General features: G+C 38.5%; 3 protein-coding genes across 3 annotated transcripts; all 3 read left to right on the top strand.

The window, feature by feature from the left end:
- The first annotated feature begins 428 nt into the window (after window positions 1–428).
- mrps15 (mitochondrial ribosomal protein S15) lies at window positions 429–6,638 on the top strand. Its single transcript, XM_061050164.1, has 8 exons — window positions 429–677; window positions 3,366–3,434; window positions 3,659–3,734; window positions 4,585–4,633; window positions 4,759–4,843; window positions 4,944–5,002; window positions 5,952–6,143; window positions 6,359–6,638. Exons 1-8 carry the CDS (start codon window positions 557–559, stop codon window positions 6,461–6,463), a joined length of 756 nt encoding a protein of 251 aa, XP_060906147.1. The 5' UTR covers window positions 429–556; the 3' UTR covers window positions 6,464–6,638.
- A 1,749-nt stretch (window positions 6,639–8,387) lies between these two features.
- Window positions 8,388–11,245, top strand: LOC132983725 (cornifelin-like). The gene is made up of 4 exons (XM_061050163.1): window positions 8,388–8,530; window positions 10,186–10,343; window positions 10,463–10,599; window positions 10,842–11,245. The coding sequence occupies exons 2-4, from the start codon at window positions 10,232–10,234 to the stop codon at window positions 10,944–10,946; spliced, it is 354 nt and encodes a 117-aa protein (XP_060906146.1). The 5' UTR covers window positions 8,388–8,530; window positions 10,186–10,231; the 3' UTR covers window positions 10,947–11,245.
- A 592-nt stretch (window positions 11,246–11,837) lies between these two features.
- Window positions 11,838–18,879, top strand: oscp1b (organic solute carrier partner 1b). Its single transcript, XM_061050162.1, has 10 exons — window positions 11,838–12,033; window positions 13,200–13,354; window positions 13,740–13,907; window positions 14,684–14,764; window positions 14,894–14,997; window positions 15,930–16,058; window positions 16,237–16,306; window positions 16,531–16,670; window positions 16,796–16,859; window positions 17,816–18,879. The coding sequence occupies exons 1-10, from the start codon at window positions 11,922–11,924 to the stop codon at window positions 17,933–17,935; spliced, it is 1,143 nt and encodes a 380-aa protein (XP_060906145.1). The 5' UTR covers window positions 11,838–11,921; the 3' UTR covers window positions 17,936–18,879.
- The last annotated feature ends 595 nt before the right edge of the window (window positions 18,880–19,474 follow it).

Here is a 19,474-nt window from a genome sequence, read left to right as displayed (position 1 = left end):
GTTTTTTTTTTTTTACAAAAACAATAAGAATATATTTTCAAAGTGCATATCATTAAATTAAATTATTTTAAAAAGTGCTACAACTGCCCTTCTTGGAATCCTCAATAGAATACTAAGAATAACCTGGTATTGTACTACTTCAGTTTTCAATTATGAGTATATGCGTTTGTTTTGGCTACTTTCATCCCTCTCATCCTGAAAAACTATTTCTCTGACACCATAAGTTACTCTTTTCTAGTATTTCAGAAACAGAAACGATTCTAATTTCTTTAAAAATCAACTATCCAAAGCTAATTAAATCAGTGCATCTTCTATTCTCGTTTTTTATTTTGTGTTTTTACACGAACCGAAATCAATATCGTTTCATTTGTCTCATCGATGTGGTCTGGGATTGTTTGCATAGCCTGAAGAAGAAAAAAAACCTCCATCGTCACTCAATTAGTGTGGTCTAGTCAAAATGGCGGACCTCATGTAGGGGTCGAGTGTGATTATCTTAGCCAATTCTACCACTATTAACCACTGTTAATTTCCTCAGTAGTAAACTATCTTTACAGCCATGTTGGCAAACATAGCTGTGCGAAATGTTTTAAGGTCGAGCGGCGCTCTGTGCTCCGCTCGTTCAGTGAAACCCTGGACATGCAGCTCGGCGCTGCTGTCAGGACCCAGAGTCAGCTGTGGTAAGTGTGAAAAAAAGACATGATAACCTTTAAGATAACTGACCGTCTGTGTTTAGGGAAAAGCTGTCAAGACCATTTCATTTTACAGGATAACATGCCGAACTGCCTTGTGTGTAAATGAAGCTCCAGCATGTGTTATTATCGCTGCTAACAGCAGTGGGCAGTGTTGACAAGAGTGCTGCAACTTCACGGAGCAGATTAAAGCAATTTATTTACAAATGTTCATTAAAGTACATAAATATATTTTGGATTTTCATTTTTTCCCCGTCATAATGTCAAGTTTAGTCTCCTTTAATTTAATAAAAAAAACACCGCCATAGATTTAAAAAAAACCCGTGCATAGCATTTGGACATCCTTATGCAGATAATATTAAAATCTATATTAAATCACCCACTGTGTTACTGTAGTCTACAAAATGGTATAACTGTTGTGTTTGTGTTTGGAAGGATTTTAAAATTACTTAGAACGGCTGAAAAACTTCAAATTTCACTAAAAGTTTTTGCACTCCTGCCCAAAGTATTTCAAAAATCTAGACTTCCTTAGATATATATTCCTTATATCAAATATATGTATGGTACCTACTGTGCAAATCAACTACAAATTCAAAAACGTTATTACAGACGAAGCGTTCAGATAAGACTTAACAAAACAGACAATAAAGCAAAGTTTGAAAACACACAACATAACTGCAATAACAAAGTAATTAAAAAAAGATTCAAAAACCAGGGCACTCTTCCTTTTTTGGGGGGGGGGGGGGGGGGGTGCATTACCATATTGACTATTTCTCAACTGAACTTGCTGAAATCAGAAACAACATTCTGAGTAAGAACCCACCTGCCTTTCTTCAGGGTGTCACACACACCCTGAGCTGTTTACACCTCGATTCCTTCAGCTTTTTGAATTTCTGTATTCCTCACCAAATGGCACCTTCGTAACACGTTGCTTGAACGTCACAGCACTGAGTCCAGACCATTTGTTACAGACAAATAAGCATGCACTTTAAGTAGAGGCTGGAAAAGAGGAGTGAGGGTTTTAGATGAAGAATGTGGAGAGCCTTCGACTTTCATATAAGACTTTAAATTAAATGGTAGAAAATAGACTCCATAATGAGAGTGAAAGTATTGTAGGAATGAATAAAGGAACAAAGCTTGATTTACAAATGTGATGCAAAATAGTGACATATGGCCCTTTTTTATGCAAGTAAAAAAAAAGCAAAAAGTGCCCAAATAAAGAAACCAAAAAGCTAATCGAATGTAGAGAAAGTAAGAGTTTAAGTAGGGATGATAGGAAAAAATCAACACACGTTGGGTGCTCAAAAGCTAAAAGAAAAAGAGTCAAATGTTCACATGTCATTCAGCCTAACTATTAACTTCAGTGTAGACCGGTGGTACTCAGCCTTGTTAGACTTGTTAGACTAGACCAAAAAATATTTCTGCAAGAGCCACAATCAAAAAAAACCCTCTTTCTTTCCTAAAATATGTGTGGGGAAACACAGTGGCATGACTTGCAAAGAATAATTTCTGCTGACAATGTTTCCCTTTATAAATAATTACTTTGGATTTTTTTTTTTCTCCCAAGTAGGAACTTAAAGAGCCACAGCTAGTCCCAAATGAGCCACATGTGGCTCGAGAGCCGCGGGTTGAGTATCACATGTGTAGACTCTAGTTTGATCTAGCTGCTATGATGGCTGACTATTTAGCAGTAAACTGACGACTGAGAGTTATATAATTAGTTATAGTAGTTATATAATTTCCAAATATATATGTACATCCTGTAGTGTTTAAAGGGAACTTGGTAGGAAGAGGCTTTTTAATGCTTGCTTTTCACAGACGCGTGACTTTGTTCTTTTCAAAGTCACGTCTGTCTTTGATGCTCTATCTCTCTTCATTATAACCGTATCAAGTTCATCTCCAACAACTCAGAATCAAGCCTTTATTTATCAACAGGCCCATCTCGGGTTTGGTTGGCTTCTTCTTGCAACAGACCACAACACTCCTCAGTTTTTGGAAAATAGCTTCTTCACAAACAGTAATGTATTACAGAAATTGAATAACTTGTAATACTTACGCTTTGAATAAACTGCCTCGTAAATTAGTATTTGTGGTACTTTGTATGATAATGAACACAAAGAAAAGCAAAACCTTTCGTCTGAAATGCCTTCAGACACTACAGACATGTCTATGTCTTGATTTGTGAGGAAGGTGTGAAGCAGCAGTGTTAAAATGAAGTTACCACACTTGGGTGTTTTAGAGATACTGCTATTGAAAACCACTATCATCTCACCATCTTTTAATGTGCGTAGTCGTTTTTAATCTGAGGTTTGAGGACAGCTTGTTCACGCAGATAATCTCACTGATGCCGTTCAAATCGAGCAGCTTAATCTTGTGGATCGGTTTCTACTTCATCTTATGACTTTCCTTATCACTTCGCAGAATAGAAATGTTTCACATGCAGCCATGCATTGCAGACAGAATTCCTGTAAAGCTGAATGTCATGTTATTAATAATAGTACAGTTCTGCAGTTGGGTTCAGATTTATAACATGTAGAAGAAGTGACCAAATCAAAAGTGAAAAGAAGTTTTTGCTCAAATAAAGCTGGCCTGAACAACATCAGGCCTATTGTCTGCTTCACATCCATGAAAGGCTAGTACACATGTTTGTGATATTCTAATATTTTTCCTTCTCAGTTGTAGGAAGCTTTGCTGCTCAACCTCCAGTAAGACATTACACTCGGGCTCCCAAGCAGAAGACGACAGGTACGTTTTATTGTTGTGCTTGGCCCATCTATGGACGGGCATTGCAAATGATCTTAGGCTGTACATGGTGTTGTTTGTGGCAGCAGGTTACTGGCTCCAAACTTTGCCTCTATAAAAATAGATATGAAAAAGAAATATATAAAACCGGTTTGTTATGGAAGCAAGTTTTGACACTGTCTCAGTAATGCTCCTGTTTCATTAAAAACATGTATTTTTCCTTTCAGGCCCTGTGAGCCAGCTCAGTGATCTTCCTCCCACAATGCTGAAGATGGACTACACAGCTGTACCCCTTGCTCAAACGTAAACATTCATAAATACTTTATGTTACATACACTGAGTAAAAAAATAAAACACACAGTATTTAAATTCCACCACCAGGGGGCTCTAAATCGAATCAATAGCAAAAGGTTACATCGAGACAGTAGGGCAGGGAATCAGGGGAGTGATTCTCTCAGCTATCACCCCCCCCTCCACCCCCAGTAAAAACAAACTCTGAGTTGACCGTAGTTGAGACAAATGGGTGAAACAGACCTGAGGAAGAGAATATGTTTACTGATGAGCTAATGTATCCAAGTATAATTTACATAATTTACGGAAGCTTTCAGTAGCAGATCCCGGGTCCTAATGTTGCGGTCTTTGACATAACATCCCATGTTTCCACGGCACGATGTCGTGTCTGTTATGGCAAGACACGGGGCGTTACAATTATAAAATTACATATTTCTCAGGCTTTGAAAACTGTTGGTAATATTTCAGGTAATCTAAGTATTTATACAAAAAGGCACGCACATCCGGGAAAGTTTTAAGTACTGGGTGCTGGACAAAAAACATCCAAATGTAGAAAAAGTAGTCCGCATACCAGAAGCTGCTCCAATTAAGGGCGAGGGCCCGAAACGGTACATGTGATATTCCATACAGTTCTCTTTAATTGGAGCAGCTTCTGGTGTGCGGACTCAGTACTTTTTCTAGGTAATCTAAGAATCCCACAGAAATAATATATAACATGTTTATTCCATTTGTATTTAATTGAGATATTTTAGTGTAAAATTCTACAGATTTTACCTTTAACTTTAAAGTCACAACTTGTGTTCAAGGCTTCACAGACTGTTAGTCATCTTCTCTGCTAACACTTTTTTTTTTTTCCTCACAGGACCGATGATCTCGTCAAAAGACTACTTTCATTGGAGTTAGCGAGTCACGTAAGTTCCCACGCGTTCCCACAGATCCCCTTTCTTTCTTTTTGAAAACTCCTTGAACTTCTTGTTCTCTAAAGTTTTGAATGATTATGATTGCTTTTCTGACCATTGGTAATTTGTGTTTTCAGAGTGAAAAGCTCAAAATAAAAAAGGAACAGCTGATTGCAAAAGTCCAGAGGGATGAGAATGACCGTAGCTCAGTGGAAGTTAAGGGTGAGTCCACTTCTTTTTTTTCAAGTTGAAATCGTGTGACCTCATGAGTACAAATATTAGATACACAGTATTGTAACCTTTTCATTTGTTTTTCTTTCAGTGGCTGTTTTGACCGCAAGAATCCGTAACTATCAGGAGCACTTGCTGAAACATCACAAAGTGAGTGAAGCAGCAGAGAATACTTTAGCGTTCCCTTTCTCTCTTTCAAGTCACGCAGGACGTCCATTCTTTGAACAGAGCTCGTAAAAACCTTCGATGACTTTTCATATCAAAGCACAGTCGACTACGACTCTCAAGTGTCGTCACATTTCCTCTCTGCTTTCCTCTGGCTTGAGACAAACTTTGCCACAGGATATCCTGTGTAGCCCCCCCCAGAACATACGTAGCACTATCATGGTTGGAAATTTCCATGTTACATCATACATAGAACATTGTGGTCAAAATTGACACAGATACAGAGTATAGGTTGTACCAATAAGTGTTGAGCTGTTTTTCTGTGACATAAGCTTATTAAGCTTAAAAAAAAAAAAAAAAAAGCCTTAATTTGAGCTGCTTTCACACACTTTCATGCACTCCTGAAAAAATCTTGCTTCAAACATGTCCCTCACAGCCGGTAGTTTTCCTTATCTGACGGCAGAGGGGCGGGTCTCCGGAGACGAGACAGGGTATAAAAAAGACACTGCGTAAATCCAAGATGGCAGACAAAGTGACAAGAGTTTAACACAGTTATTTATTTAGACGGTCAAGCATTGTGCAAAGGATGAATAGGGCGCATGGGAAGATGGTCTGCTCTGCTCCACTGCGGCTGAAAGAAAACTCCACTCTTTGCCCGGAACACCTATCATTTGGTACCGTCACAGGTCCATGACGGTATCAAGACGCATTTGATCTTACGATATCGTGAAGTTGACGTTAACGTTACATCCCTAATACGTGCAACTGGTAGTCACGGTCAAATTTGGCTGTTTGCATTCACACATGCAGATGTTTTCAGGAGTTTTGTGCATGTGTGAAAACAGCTTTGATGTCCTCGTTTGTACCTTTTTTTTTTAAAAGCCTGTTTCTGATCCCCTTTGTTTTCCTTCTTTCATGTTTAATTTCACTGCAGGACAAAGCCAACAAGAGGCGGATGCTAATGGCCATTGACCAAAGGAAGAAGATGTTGAAAAACCTTCGATTGGTACACTATGATTCCTTTGAGAAAGTGTGCCAGCAGCTGGGCATCACATACACGTTCCCTCCCGATTACTACAGACGGGCCACTCGCCGCTGGATAGCCAAGAAGGCCTTCTGCATTAAGGTAGCAACAAATGACCCCATTAGTCTACTCAAGATCACTTATTTAAAGACCTTTGAAGACTTTTATAACATACTAGTCAGACAATAGTTACATTATGTCTCAGAGCATTACTCAAGCTGTCTCTGTAGGTTGATACACACTAATTTAAGTGACTGACAAGGTCAAGGTGGGATTTTCAAGCCTCCACTCACTTTCCGTCCCCTCTCCGTTCTCAGGTCTTCAAAGAAGTACAGAAGCAGAAAGCAGAGCTGAAGATGAAGCCAAGTGCAGCATCAACAGACGCAACGACAACAAACACAAAAGCTGCTGAGTCCCAATAAAAGACATTACACTGTATATTCAAATAACTGATCCTCACTTTTACAAACTCATGTGACATTTGTGACACAAAATAGCTTCCTCCTCGTTCATGTGTTCCCATCTTTAAAATATTGTTTTGCTTTCACTTTCAGGTCCATGTCAGAATTAAGTGGAAATAAAATATCACAGAAAGTTGATTGTGATGCTGTCGATGTGATTGTTCTGCACCATACTTGAAGTGTGTATTACTTCTCCCAGACTGTTTAAATCAAAAGAGCTTTGGAAATGTATAAAGATCAAGATAAAGATAAACTTTATTGATCCCCCGTGGGGGAAATTTGTGCATTACAGCAACTCCAGAAAACAGGGGACGGGAATATAATTATTAAAAATAAAAATAGAAGTTAAGTTATCAAATCAAACATATTTACATTCAGTTAAATAAAAAAATACTATAATAATATAATATATAATAATATTCAGTTAAATAAAAAAATACAATAATACAAAATACAATAATGTAAAAATGTATTGAGATCTGTACAAAAAATGTATTTGTACAGAGCTCCATAATACAACAGAAGCAGCCATTAAGCCCTCTCATGCCAGGTATTAACTGAAGCAGATAATTCAAAAGATTACACAATCATGAAATAGTAGACTGTTCTGATATCCAAAAGGCAAAAATCCTGTTATTTGATCAGTTAGCAGTCTGATAAAACATGGTAGGATATTTTTTCTGGGAAGTAGCAGCAGGTTAAACATGGAGCTCTTGCATTATTAGTTCTTCTCATTGTTTACACACACTGTGTCGCCACCTTTGAGCCTCCTCGGTATATTCAGAAGGGATTGGTATAACAATATGATTTATCTTTTCTGATCTCTGTTTGATTGACTTGAAATGTTTGCCGGCAGTGCAGTGGTTTGAATCCCCATCACACAGGGCCTCTCTGTGTGGAGTCTGCATGTTCTCCATGTTCACTCTGGCCTCCAGTCAGCAGCAGCAACAATCCAAAGACATGCTCGTTTAGTCAATTGGTGACTCTGAATTGCCTGTGGTTGTGAATGTGAGTGGGACTGGTTGTCTATCTCTATATGTCAGACCTGTGACTGACATGGCGACCAGTCCCTGCAACCCCAAACGGAAAAAGTGGTATAGATAATGGATGGCTGGATGGAAAATGTTTGTCATAAAGGGCTTTGAAATAGCTTAAATCAGAAGTTAGAGCCTCTCCATTAATGTGCATATCTCACAAACAAAAAACAGAGAGAAGTGTCATATGAACCCACATATGAACAAAGTGTATAATGTTTAAAGAAAATGCTTCTCATTTTGTCCAGATAACAATTAGATTTTACTTTAAATTGAAACAGTCCTATTTTGGCCCCCATTAATTGACCACATGGTCACTTTATGATTTCACATCTTTGTCTTTTGTATAACAAAACAACACGTTTCAGACAGGAGCATCACTTTTTGTCTGAATGCATTGAATGTGTAGCCTCAATAACCTTGCTACTTCCTGTTAATCTTCCATTGTTTCAAGTCTTGGATAGTAACAAATAAAGTTCAATGTGCATCCAAGAGGTTACATTTTAATTTCCTCTGGGGTGTTACACAATAAGTAGAAAAGTTCTTGCAGCTGCTTTTATCTATATATACATATATCAGATATTGAGTAAATCTATCCCCTTTAAATGTTAACTGCATTGACAACATAGTATATATATATGATCAAATGTCAAATGTAACACAAGAAGGATGTAATCTACTGATAATTGAGTAAATTCTGTGAACTGCTGATCTAATATGAGATTGAAGAGCATGTTAACCTCATTACAGATACATAGGTAAGTGAGCTGTAGCAGCTTAAGATTTTTATCAGCCTCTAAGCATTATGAGCAGTTCTCGTTAATGGTCTTGAGTTTGTCGGTGAATGACCCACAGATCTTTGTCATCCCCAGAAGCAACAGTTTGTTGCTAAAGCAGCGTTTCACAGCTTCAGCTCGTCACAGCTTCCTGTGTGGTGGTGGTGTGCAGTTTTGTCAGTTAGATCAGGAGGAGAGCACACTGACAGACTCTTCTGGTAAGTGACACCTTTTCTTCCTCTCACAGTAGATTCACTAAAGAATGTAACTTTTTAGCAGTTAAGTTGTCGTGTTTTGCATATTAAAAGTTGTGCATTCACATGAAGTGAGTGAAAGAGATACATAGTTGGCTCAAAGTTTGATTATGAGTCTTTTCTTCTGTGGCGTTCATCATTTTACTGTGTGACTATAACTTTTGTAAACCAGTTTTAACGCTTCCTGTACTTATCACTAATAGATAATTAACACAGATGATAGCCTTCTTTACACATATCAAAAAAGAGAATACTAGTTTGTGCACATCTAAGCAAAATGCATACAGGAGGTGCTGGAAAAAAAAAAGAGAAAGGTCCACACACTGTTCAGCTCCCAATGAGCAATTTTATTCTAACAGGGCAACGTTTTGATCCAAAAGATTTTCCTCAGGCGAACGTGGCAGGAGACAAACAATCTTTTCTGAAGGGAGGCAATCTGCAAAAAATCATTATCACCTGTTGAACCCCCCCAAAAAAATAAACAGGGACAATAAATATGATGGTGAGGGTGACATTTTCCTCTCAGGACTTTGTTTTATCCTTTTTGCTGCAGACTCATTTTTTACATTGTGTGTAGCATTCTACACGTATTGCTCTATTTTCTCTATTAGCTAGTCGATAGTCCTGTCTCACTAAAACTCTGCCAGGTCAAACATCCTTTCAAAATATATTTTTGCCTGAAGTATCTGTCACCCTCTTGTGTTTGTTATATTTATTGTCCCTGTTGTTGTTGTTTTTGTTCAACCGGTGTTTTATATTGATGATGACGATGATGTTTAGGATGGTTTTGATGCTGATTAGAACTCAGCTGTTGAAGTTGCTGTTGATGACGATAATGAACTTAAGTCTCTGTGCACTGCCTGTCATCACCTGTGTGTCCCATCCGACTTAAAGCTGTTCATCTGGACTAACTGTTTCCTCCTCTCTAGACTACTGCTTGTGTTGTACTTCCTCTCTGATGTTCATCACTTTGGATAAAAGTGTCTTCTTAATGAATTGTAGAATTGTAGGTGATAATATTTTTTTGCTGATTGCCTCACTTTAGTAAAGACTGTTTGTCTCCTGCCACATTTGCCTGGGGAGGATCGAAAACATTTCCCTGTTTAAAATGGGAACTGAACAGTGTGCAGACCTTTGTCTTTCTTCTTCTTTAAATATATAACAACTTTTATGTTATGTCTCTCAAGTTTGAGTCACTAGTATTTGGCTGAACAATGAATTTTATGAGCTATTTTAAACTAAATAAGTATTGTGTGAACAATTATCAATTTATGAGTTTTTAAAATTTTTAAAAAGCACAACGCCGATTAGTGTGAAATTTATTTCATGCATCACATTCTTTGCGAGAATATTTGTGAATCCTGACTAAGCTGTGTGACTGATAGATCAAGTGTAATTCTCAAATGGATCGCCCTTAACTATTTGTATTTCTCAGTGCAAATCTTAACTGTGACGTTTACTGAATATAAGTTAGCCACCTGAAAGGTGTAAACACAATTGCAGAACATGGAGCGATTGGTTTAAAACATTTTCTCTTAAAGCTTTTCCACTCTAGCAAACCATGCTTCTGTTCTGTCCACATTAACAGCTTGTGTTCTGTTTGTTTGTTTTTAAACCAGGAAGCTAAATAAAAACCAGCACCAAAACCAAATCCAGTCATCAATCATGTCAAACCCAGTGGTCTCCCATCAACCAGGCAGTGGTGGCTATGGAACAAATGTGCAAACAGGAGAGTGGAGCACAGGCCTGTGCTCCTGCTGCAGTGACATCTTAGTCTGTGAGTACTATTCATGAAGCCGGAATTAACATTATTCCATTTTTGTGCATACACGCTACAGACACACTTTTAATTACCTTTATTAAATATTCAAAATGAAAAACCACTCCACTGTGCAGGTGCTCTTGGTTGCTTCTGTCCAATTGCATTGAGCTGCTTCACTGCTAGTAAGTATGGAGAAAACTGCTGCTTGGGCTGCGTGCCAGGAGGCTTAACTGCCATGAGGACACATATGAGACTGACCTATGGTATACAGGTATGTTCATGTTACTATAAACTCTTCAACATACCTTTGTTCATCTTGTGGGTTTTACTGCAAGTCTCAAACAGGAAGACAGCCCTTGCTTTCAACAACTTGGCTCTTAGGAAAGACAGAGATTTCATGAGCATAGGAAACGCTGGGTGTTCCCATGCGATTATGAAATTTGAACTACACCACATTTCCTTCTGAAGTTTGGTTTTCCATGTTGTGATTGTGTTGCAACTTTTCAATGATAGGGAACCGTTCTCAATGACGCCCTGATGACCTTTTTCTGTGGACACTGTGAGACCTGCAGGATGGCGAGAGAAATCCGCATCAGGAGTGGAGAAGTTTCACTGTAAAAATGCATTAAGTTCTGACCGTATGAACTACTATACAGTGTTTTCTGTGTGTGTCCATGGTTTGTGGAAGTGACTTTTTTTTTTTACTCCTGTCACAAGACTCGCTTTCATGCAGACCACAAAGAATAAGCCGCTAACAAATCATGCAATGACCTATGTGACAAATTGCTAACACCATTATTAATATCATTATTCCATCATTGTAAATAAAATGCACTTTTAAATCACTCGAAGATTGATAACGTGTAATCATGAATCATTTTGAACAACATTGTCAATAAAAAACATGTTTACATACATTTGATGTTATTTCATTAAACTTTCATGGTAGGAAATGTGAGCCACTTGGTGCTCTCACAATGAAAAGGTGAGAATAAACCCTTTCCTGTGTTAGTGGTTCAGAAACCATTTAGGCTTGTGATTCTTGTTAACCTGCATCTTCAAATTGCCTTCATTTCCCTTTTCCTTTACTAAGACCCTTTGGGCCCTTAAAAAAACAAAAAGATGGTAAAAAGAAAAAAAAAGCACAATACAGCCAACTAAGTAGTCGTATGCTGCCTTCTTTGCAGTGATTTTTTTTTAAACAAATGTCCACGCATTAAAATATATATTTTTTTATAACTTGCTAGAAACTTGTGACTTTAATGTGTTATCCAGTTCAATAATCCCATTGTCCAAATCCGTCTGCCTTTCTCAAAGGTCATGCAATTGCGATTCCTGTGATGAACTAAACGCGCTACTCACTTACTTGCTCACTGTTGTTAGTTATGATTTTACAGTGTCACATCCGCCCAAACACCTCCGCTTCCCTTTACGTCATGAAGCACAGCGCTCTGATTGGCTGTTTACTTCGTGGCCTGGCAACCAGAAGAAGCTTTACCAAACAGACCCCTTTATCAGAAATTAGCATTCGAGCTAGCTGCAACCACTGTCTGCCTACCTTTTCTGGAGATATTCGTCTGCTCAGATACCACCATGTCTTCAAGTACTCTGCCTCTGCTGTTCATCAACCTCGGCGGAGAAATGCTATACATCCTGGACCAGCGGCTTCGGGCGCAGAATATCCCTGCTGACAAGGCTAAGAAAGGTAGCTAGCTAGCTAGCTTAGCAGCTATCCAGATAACAACACAAATGTCACCCTGCAGTTGCACGTTCATTTTACATTGTGTTAAAAGGGAATTTAGTTGGGTGGGTTGGTCTGTTTACAGGTTTGTTAACTCATTGTACGGTTTTTTATATTAGAGAGTTAACATCACTGAGTCAACAGGCTGTCTTTAAATCCACATATTGTTTTGAAATCATAAATAACACAAGAAAGTTTGTTGTGAACAGGACTTATGATTAGGAGTACTTATCTGCACCCCCTAATTCACACAATACATTAAGAGTCTTTGCAATTTCTGTATCCATTCAAAATTAAGTCATTGATCTGGTTTTCAGAAAACTATTTCATTCATCCATCTGCTTTTAATTCATAAAGTTTCCACAATAGCTGGCTGGATAGAGGAGGACAGAAGGAGAGGTATTATCACAGAATTGCATCGCCTTAGGCTCTTTGGCTCTTTTGCTGTGCTTTGGCCTATAGACTAAAGCAACTTGCTAATTAAACAAATTGACATGATAAATATGCACCAGGTGAGATCTTAAATTGAAAGTTCCCCCTCACCAAAGATGAGCCGGCGCTGTCTCTGAATCCAAGCAGGACCTCGTGCAACTTCTAAGACACCGTACAGTATTTAACACAAAGCTCATACAGGGTTGTCTGTCTGTCTCTGCTCTGACAGCTGTTTTACTTTCTACACTGCCCCTTACATTTGCAGTTGAACTTGTGCTTTCTTATGTGTAAGTTGCAGAAAGTACTTCTTCAGTTATAGGCGAGATGAATTGCCTCACAACTGAGCCGATGGAGAGCTTGTTAAAAAATAATTTAACTGATATTAAAAACCACAATTGTTATTTATTCTGTCATTGACAACAGGGTTCGATATATGTATTCGTACTAAATTCTGATGGGAGTTCAAAAACAAAGACTTTTACCTGGCTATTGCAATGCTGGAGAGTAGGACATGCTGCTGGCTTTCATTGCTACATTGCTGCTTTTTTTTTTTTTTAAGGCTTTTGGGATAGGCTTCAAAGAAAAGGTTTTGTTATACACATACTGCCGTATAGAATGCTCCTCTGCTTTTGTCTGAGTAGAAAGTACTGTTGTATAACCTCTATTAACATATTTGTTTGAACTGTTTGCCTGACTAGTTATGAATGACATCATCACCACCATGTTCAACAAAAAGTTCCTTGAAGAGCTTTTCAAGCCACAGGAGCTGTACTCCAAAAAGGCCCTGAGGACTGTGTTCGACAGGCTGGCCCACGCCTCCATAATGAGACTCAATCAAGCTAGCATGGACAAGGTAAGTCATCATGTGTCCCTCCTGTACCTCTGTGTACTGAGTTGTATGTGTAGATATATCCATCACTCATCCACTGCACAGTAATGGCAGTTTATCTAACAGCCTCTTAAGTATACACAGTAGTGTGACGTTTAAGAATCAAGAATGCTTCACATCTACATAAGATCAGAGTAAACATTAATGAATGCTTTATGTTGCTTGCTATACAGGTGTGTAAAACTTGGTTGAAACATATAATTTGATGCCTTGAATAACAGTAGAGTGATTCACAGCTTATTCACGTTATACAGTTGATTGTGGCTCCCTCTGCTGTTTATTAAACAACTGTAAGACTCTTTCTATATTGATGGCTGAGCTGGAAACTTTGTGCATTTGTCCTCTGCAGCTTTATGACTTGATGACCATGGCTTTCAAGTACCAAGTGCTTCTCTGTCCCCGGCCAAAGGACATCCTCCTCGTCTCCTTTAACCACATGGACGCGATCAAAGACTTTGTGAAAGATACTCCCAGCATCCTCAGCCAGGTTGATGAAACATACCAACAGCTCATAGAGGTATGACAGGTCTCTTCACACTTGGTATCGACTATAAATTTAGCTTGTGGAGGGTTTTCTTCAGCGAGGTGCAAGACCTTTTTTATAGTGAAACAGGTCTAATTTAATGCAGGTAGGATGTAAAGAGATATCCACAACATGACTAGTCATTCCAAAAGGAAAGGGAAACATCTTCATATAAAGCTTGTTTTTCTGTTGAGTGGTAGATAGTCAGCTGTGGAGTATAGAAATGACAGCTTTACTGGTGATACATTGCAAGACATTGCTCTTCTCAAGAGGATCTTTAAATCTGTCATGTAACACAATTTCTGAATCAGAATCAGCTTTATTGGCCAGGTATGCTTAAACACACATTTTACTTTGGTAAACTGTGCTCTTTGTACTCTCTTTGTACAAAGGTATAATTAAATATCAACAATAAACACAAAAATAAACACAAAAATAAATATGGCCAAATAGAGCATGGAATGAATGTCCATGTGTCAGAAAGAGAGAAGCCCATCCTATTCATCTACACATTGACCCCAGTTGAAGCAACTGAATCCACTTTTCTTTTCTTTTTACCACTGACAAAAAGTAACCCTTCAGGTCAATATCCAGCTGTTAATACATGATGTATAACATGTTTCAATTTGTCATTTGTATTAAAATCATGTACACTGTGCTATGGAACAATGCAAAACAGCAATGTAGGATAAGACACTTTTGTTATTTACTGTATACAATAAGGTTAACTAGTCAATAATAATCCTGTTGTGAACTCTCTTGTTGGTTAGATGTATACACCCTTGTCTAGTGGGGAATTCCAGCTGATCAGACAAACTCTCCTCATCTTCTTTCAAGATATGCACATAAGAGTAAGTCCATCATTTTTCCAGATGTGTGTAATGTGAACACAATTGACTGGATAATATTACTTTCTCCTTGTGTTTTGTATTGTTGTCCTCACATGCACCTCTCCTCTTTCTTCTCTTTCTTTTTGCCAGGTGTCTATTTTCCTCAAGGACAAAGTGCAGAACTCTAACGGTCGCTTTGTGCTCCCCACCAGTGGTCCTGTGCCGTATGGAACACAGGTCCCTGGTTTGATCAGGTACCACCACTATGTATGACGGTTTCCTCTTAAATCCAGATCATCTTTACTCTTCAGAATATCAACTATGACAGATAACTGAGGCTAATATTAAAAAAGTGGCTTGGATAGTAAACTGTACCTTTTTACCTTTTGGTCTTTTGATGACTCTTGAGGTGTGCCTTTGTGCCTCTCATATGTTAGGTGATCTTAGACACTGTAATCTCATGTTAAGTAGGCCTATCTGCAGCTAATTGCATTACAGAGGTTACTTTGTACAGGTATTCACAGTCTAATTTTAGATGGGTTGTGTGTGGCTGTGAATTTATCTTGTGCACACAGAAACATGTAATACATCAAGAATACAAAAGCACACATAGAGAACACCTGAGCCTCAACCCTGTAAAGCCCTGTTTCCACCAAGCTGTCCGGTTCAGTTCTGTTCGATACAGTACCCATTTATCAGCGTTTCCAACGTCAAAAGTTGGGAATGGTACCAACATAAGGTATCCGTACCATCCTCCTTTTTTGGTACCCTTCTGATGGGGTGCCAAGGGTACCGATCCAACCATAAAGGGTCCCTTTGTTTACTGTGTCCCTGTTCTTCTTGAACGTTTAACTCAATTAATAGCTGGCTACATTGTGTTGGGCTGCTATGATGTCACACTATTACAATGCTGACCAAATAAGGGTACATTTGGCTGTGGAAACGCAAGCAAGTTCAGGGTTTACCGTACCGAATTGTACCAAACTGTACTGAACCAAACCGGACTGCTTGGTGGAAACGGGGCCTAAGAGTGATCAAAAGTAGAATGTTTTTAAGGTTGCCACTTAGAGGACTACTTTTCCAACACACAAAATGAATTAAAAAATATATTTCTGTACATAGAAAATGTTTGTAAAGCATGCTTAACAAAGTTTAAATGTTGCCTTTTTGTGTCTGGTTATTATAGGGTGTTTAGCTGTGCTGGTGAAGAGGTGAGCAGGCTGCAGTTCACAAACGGAGGGAACTATACGGCTGCTCTTCGGGAGGGATCTTTTGAGATCTTTGGAGACAGGGTCACCAAACTAGGCACTAACATGTAAGACTCTGAAAGTTCAATAAATCCCCTTGAACATGACGACTTGGTGATACTGTATGTATGGAGTCATGATATTGTGCAAGATTATTATTATTTTTATATTAAACAGTTGTAATGTCATGTTCAGATTCTGTCTTATGGTCATAACTCATTCTGTCTTTTTCATCTCTTCATTTAGGTACAGTGTCAGCCGGCCCGTGGAAACCCACATGTCAGGAACTTCTAAAAATTCTGCTCAGCACACTAAGGTGAAAGAGCTTCACTGTCAGCACTGTTGGCATTTTGGTGACTGGTTTGACATCAGTTAAACTCCTTACATTGTCCACATTGCATAAATAGTTAATTAAGTCACCCTGGTCCAGATCTGCAATCTACATCTGTTGGGAGAATCCGCATCAGAATTAGCAACATTTGAACAAAAGGTACTGTCCGCACAAATATACTAACACAAACATATATTATGTGTCAACAGGTCAACACTGCTCCCAACCCTCTGGCCAAAGAGGAGCTGAATCTGTTGGCAAAGTTAATGGGAGGGTTAGAAGTTCAGAAAACGGGGAATGCAGACAGCGGCTTCAGAGTCAACCTCTTTGCCACAGATGAGGAAGAACAGTGAGTGTGCTCGTTTTGACTGTTAATGTGTTTAACAGATGAAACTGCTGCTTTGCCCTGTGTAAAGAAAATAATCTATTTTAACTTGTTGTGATTACTAATTGTGTTGCTCTCTTTTATCACAGAGAGGCATTAATATCAAGACCAGACGAGCTTTCATATGGAGTCATAAATATCCAAGCCACAAAGGTAAACACAAAGTTAGCTGTCCTCAAAATGTCATCAGGGTGGTGGGTGAGCTTTCATATGGAGTCATAAATATCCAAGCCACAAAGATAAACACAAAGTTAGCTGTCCTCAAAATGTCATCAGGGTTCACAGGAGGTCAAAGTTTCTTTATTAGTGTCTGAGGGTTAAATTGTTATGCAGATGGAAGATTCAGTAATCCTGAGTTTAAAAACAAGACATTACAGCGATAGAGATTCAAAGGGCATTGAAACAAAATACTCTTAACTGGAAAGACCTGGATGTTCTGAATTTGTGTGATTAAACCTTAATTTTAACCACACTGCTATCATCGAAGGACACGTGTGGACAACAGGAGAAGTGTATTCACTATGACATGATGTCTCTAGTTGAATAAGCAATGATCTTAAAGAAAACATGCAAGAAGTCTCTCATGAGAGATGACATTCATCCAGCCTGACTTGTGTTGTCTCCAGTTAAACCACAGAGCACTAGTTCTTACTGGTAGCCTTCTTTTCAACAATGATGTTTGTTTTTATTTTGGACTCTCTGTTTTCAGAGCATCCTGTTGGCTATTATCTCATGTCATACTCATTTCAAACTACAAAGAATATATGGTTTATAGCAAGGCTGATGATTCTTAATTTGAAACTGTTGTGTCATATAGAATGGATAACTCAATAGCAGAACCCATCTCAGACCCATTTGACCTAAGAAGCCTTCATTACGGTACAGGTTTTATCTGTAATCAGAGAAAATATTGTAGTCTGTTTCATCCCAATCTGAAAGTCTCATCACTTGAAGGATTTTTATACCCCCAATGACCAAATTTGACCTACCTCAATGAAAGGCTTAAGGTTTCTGTTTGCCAGTCTAACAGGATTTACTGTAATGAGGTGTCAATCCAGGTGATGGCCACTTTTTGGCACTGACAGTTGGTGGCTAACATTTTCTTTCAGGACCAACAGGCCAATGCAGAACTTGCCAAGATCATGGGAGAGTTCACCGAGTCCGGAGATCAATCACCCTGTTCAAGCAGCAAAGGAGACGACCTCCTCGCCATGATGGACGGCCTGTGACCGTGTCACCACGACAGAAATTCCTCGAGGGGGGGAAAATGAGCACACTGCATCGTCTGTTCTACTGTAGACGAGTCTGCTTTCTGTACCTGCAAATACACTGCAGCAACCTCACATACAGAAAACTCTTCTTTTGGGTGCTTTCAAATGCATCTGTGAGGAGGTGTTTTATTTGGTTGTCAAACAACCAACTACATACTGCAAATGATAATAGATAACTACAAAGAAAGTTGTTGTTAAGCTGCAGTATAGTGTAGTAGAATGTAGACTGTAAGCTGACTGTCAGTGCATCGGAACATACTATAGGCCTTCATCAGTGTGTTGAACATGTGTGTACAGTTATTGTAAAAACATGAGTTTGGATTCAAGGTGTTCTGTATTTAAAATCAGAATCAAACTGCACTGCTTTAAACAAAATACACACTGATTTAATTTCAAACCTCAACACGTCTTACAGTTTTAGGTTGATTTTCTGTCTTTATTGAACAGTATGAAACGGCCTGTAGGTCTGATAATGGACTGACAGTCAAATTATTGTTGTGGAATTTAGAGGAAAACCAAGTGCTCTTTCTAATGTGACTCAAATTCTCACAAATCTTTATTTTGGCAAGGAAAGTGTTTATCTTAATATCTTGCATTGCGCTGCACTACCTTGAAACAGAACGGGGAGAAGGATGTTGGACATTTTTACTACCCTGTGATGTCTCTGAATGTTGAGTGATGGCCCCCGAAATGTGCTCATTGAGAAGATTTTTATTATAATATCAAGTACTTTAGCAATATGAAAGATGTCTAACGTGAATATGTTTAATGCACACTTTATTTAAATGCATCTGTTTACCTCTTCTATCTATTTTATGTATAGATAAGTATTTTGCTTCAGTTGTTACATCGTCCAATGTGCAATATAGGATTTTTTTTAAATAAATAGCCGCAGGAAAGATGTATTTTTTTTTTGCACATTATTGTTTAAAATGTATCATTGGCTTGTGTACTGATGCAATAATGTGTTAATAATGGCATGAACACTGAAACAGCTTGCTTGTTTTTGCGAACATGTAACAGCAGGGGGAGCTGTCGGTCCTTTCTAACCGGTGTGTATGCGGTCCCACCAAACTGACTACCACACATTGCTACAGTGCATGTTATAATACTTTCATATTTTCTTAGACAAAATGTACCGAAAGGTGATCGAGGTATCCAAGTGACATTTCTGTAACTTATTCACTTGGCTTAGTTAAATTTGATGAATTGCAATTGTTTATGGATTTTATCAATTTATACTTCCTACTTACCCCCACACCAGCGCATTAAAGGCAAATTCCTTTAATTAAATCCCCCGTTAGACCTCTGGGATCTGAAAAAAGATAAATCAGAAGTGCTATAGAAACAGCTGTTTGTACCCAATACGTGTGTGCAGTCTGCTGGCAAAACAAGTCAAAGTGAGATAATCTGCACAACCTACCGCACTTTCTCGCACACACACGCACACGTTCACACACAGGTGCATACCATACATGCAAAGCATGCTGAGACATT

This window comes from Labrus mixtus, chromosome 11, assembly GCF_963584025.1.
Source record: "Labrus mixtus chromosome 11, fLabMix1.1, whole genome shotgun sequence".
Lineage (NCBI taxonomy): Eukaryota > Metazoa > Chordata > Actinopteri > Labriformes > Labridae > Labrus > Labrus mixtus.
The sequence above is the reverse complement of the archived record's forward strand: the minus strand, read 5'-3'. Positions and strand labels throughout refer to the sequence as shown.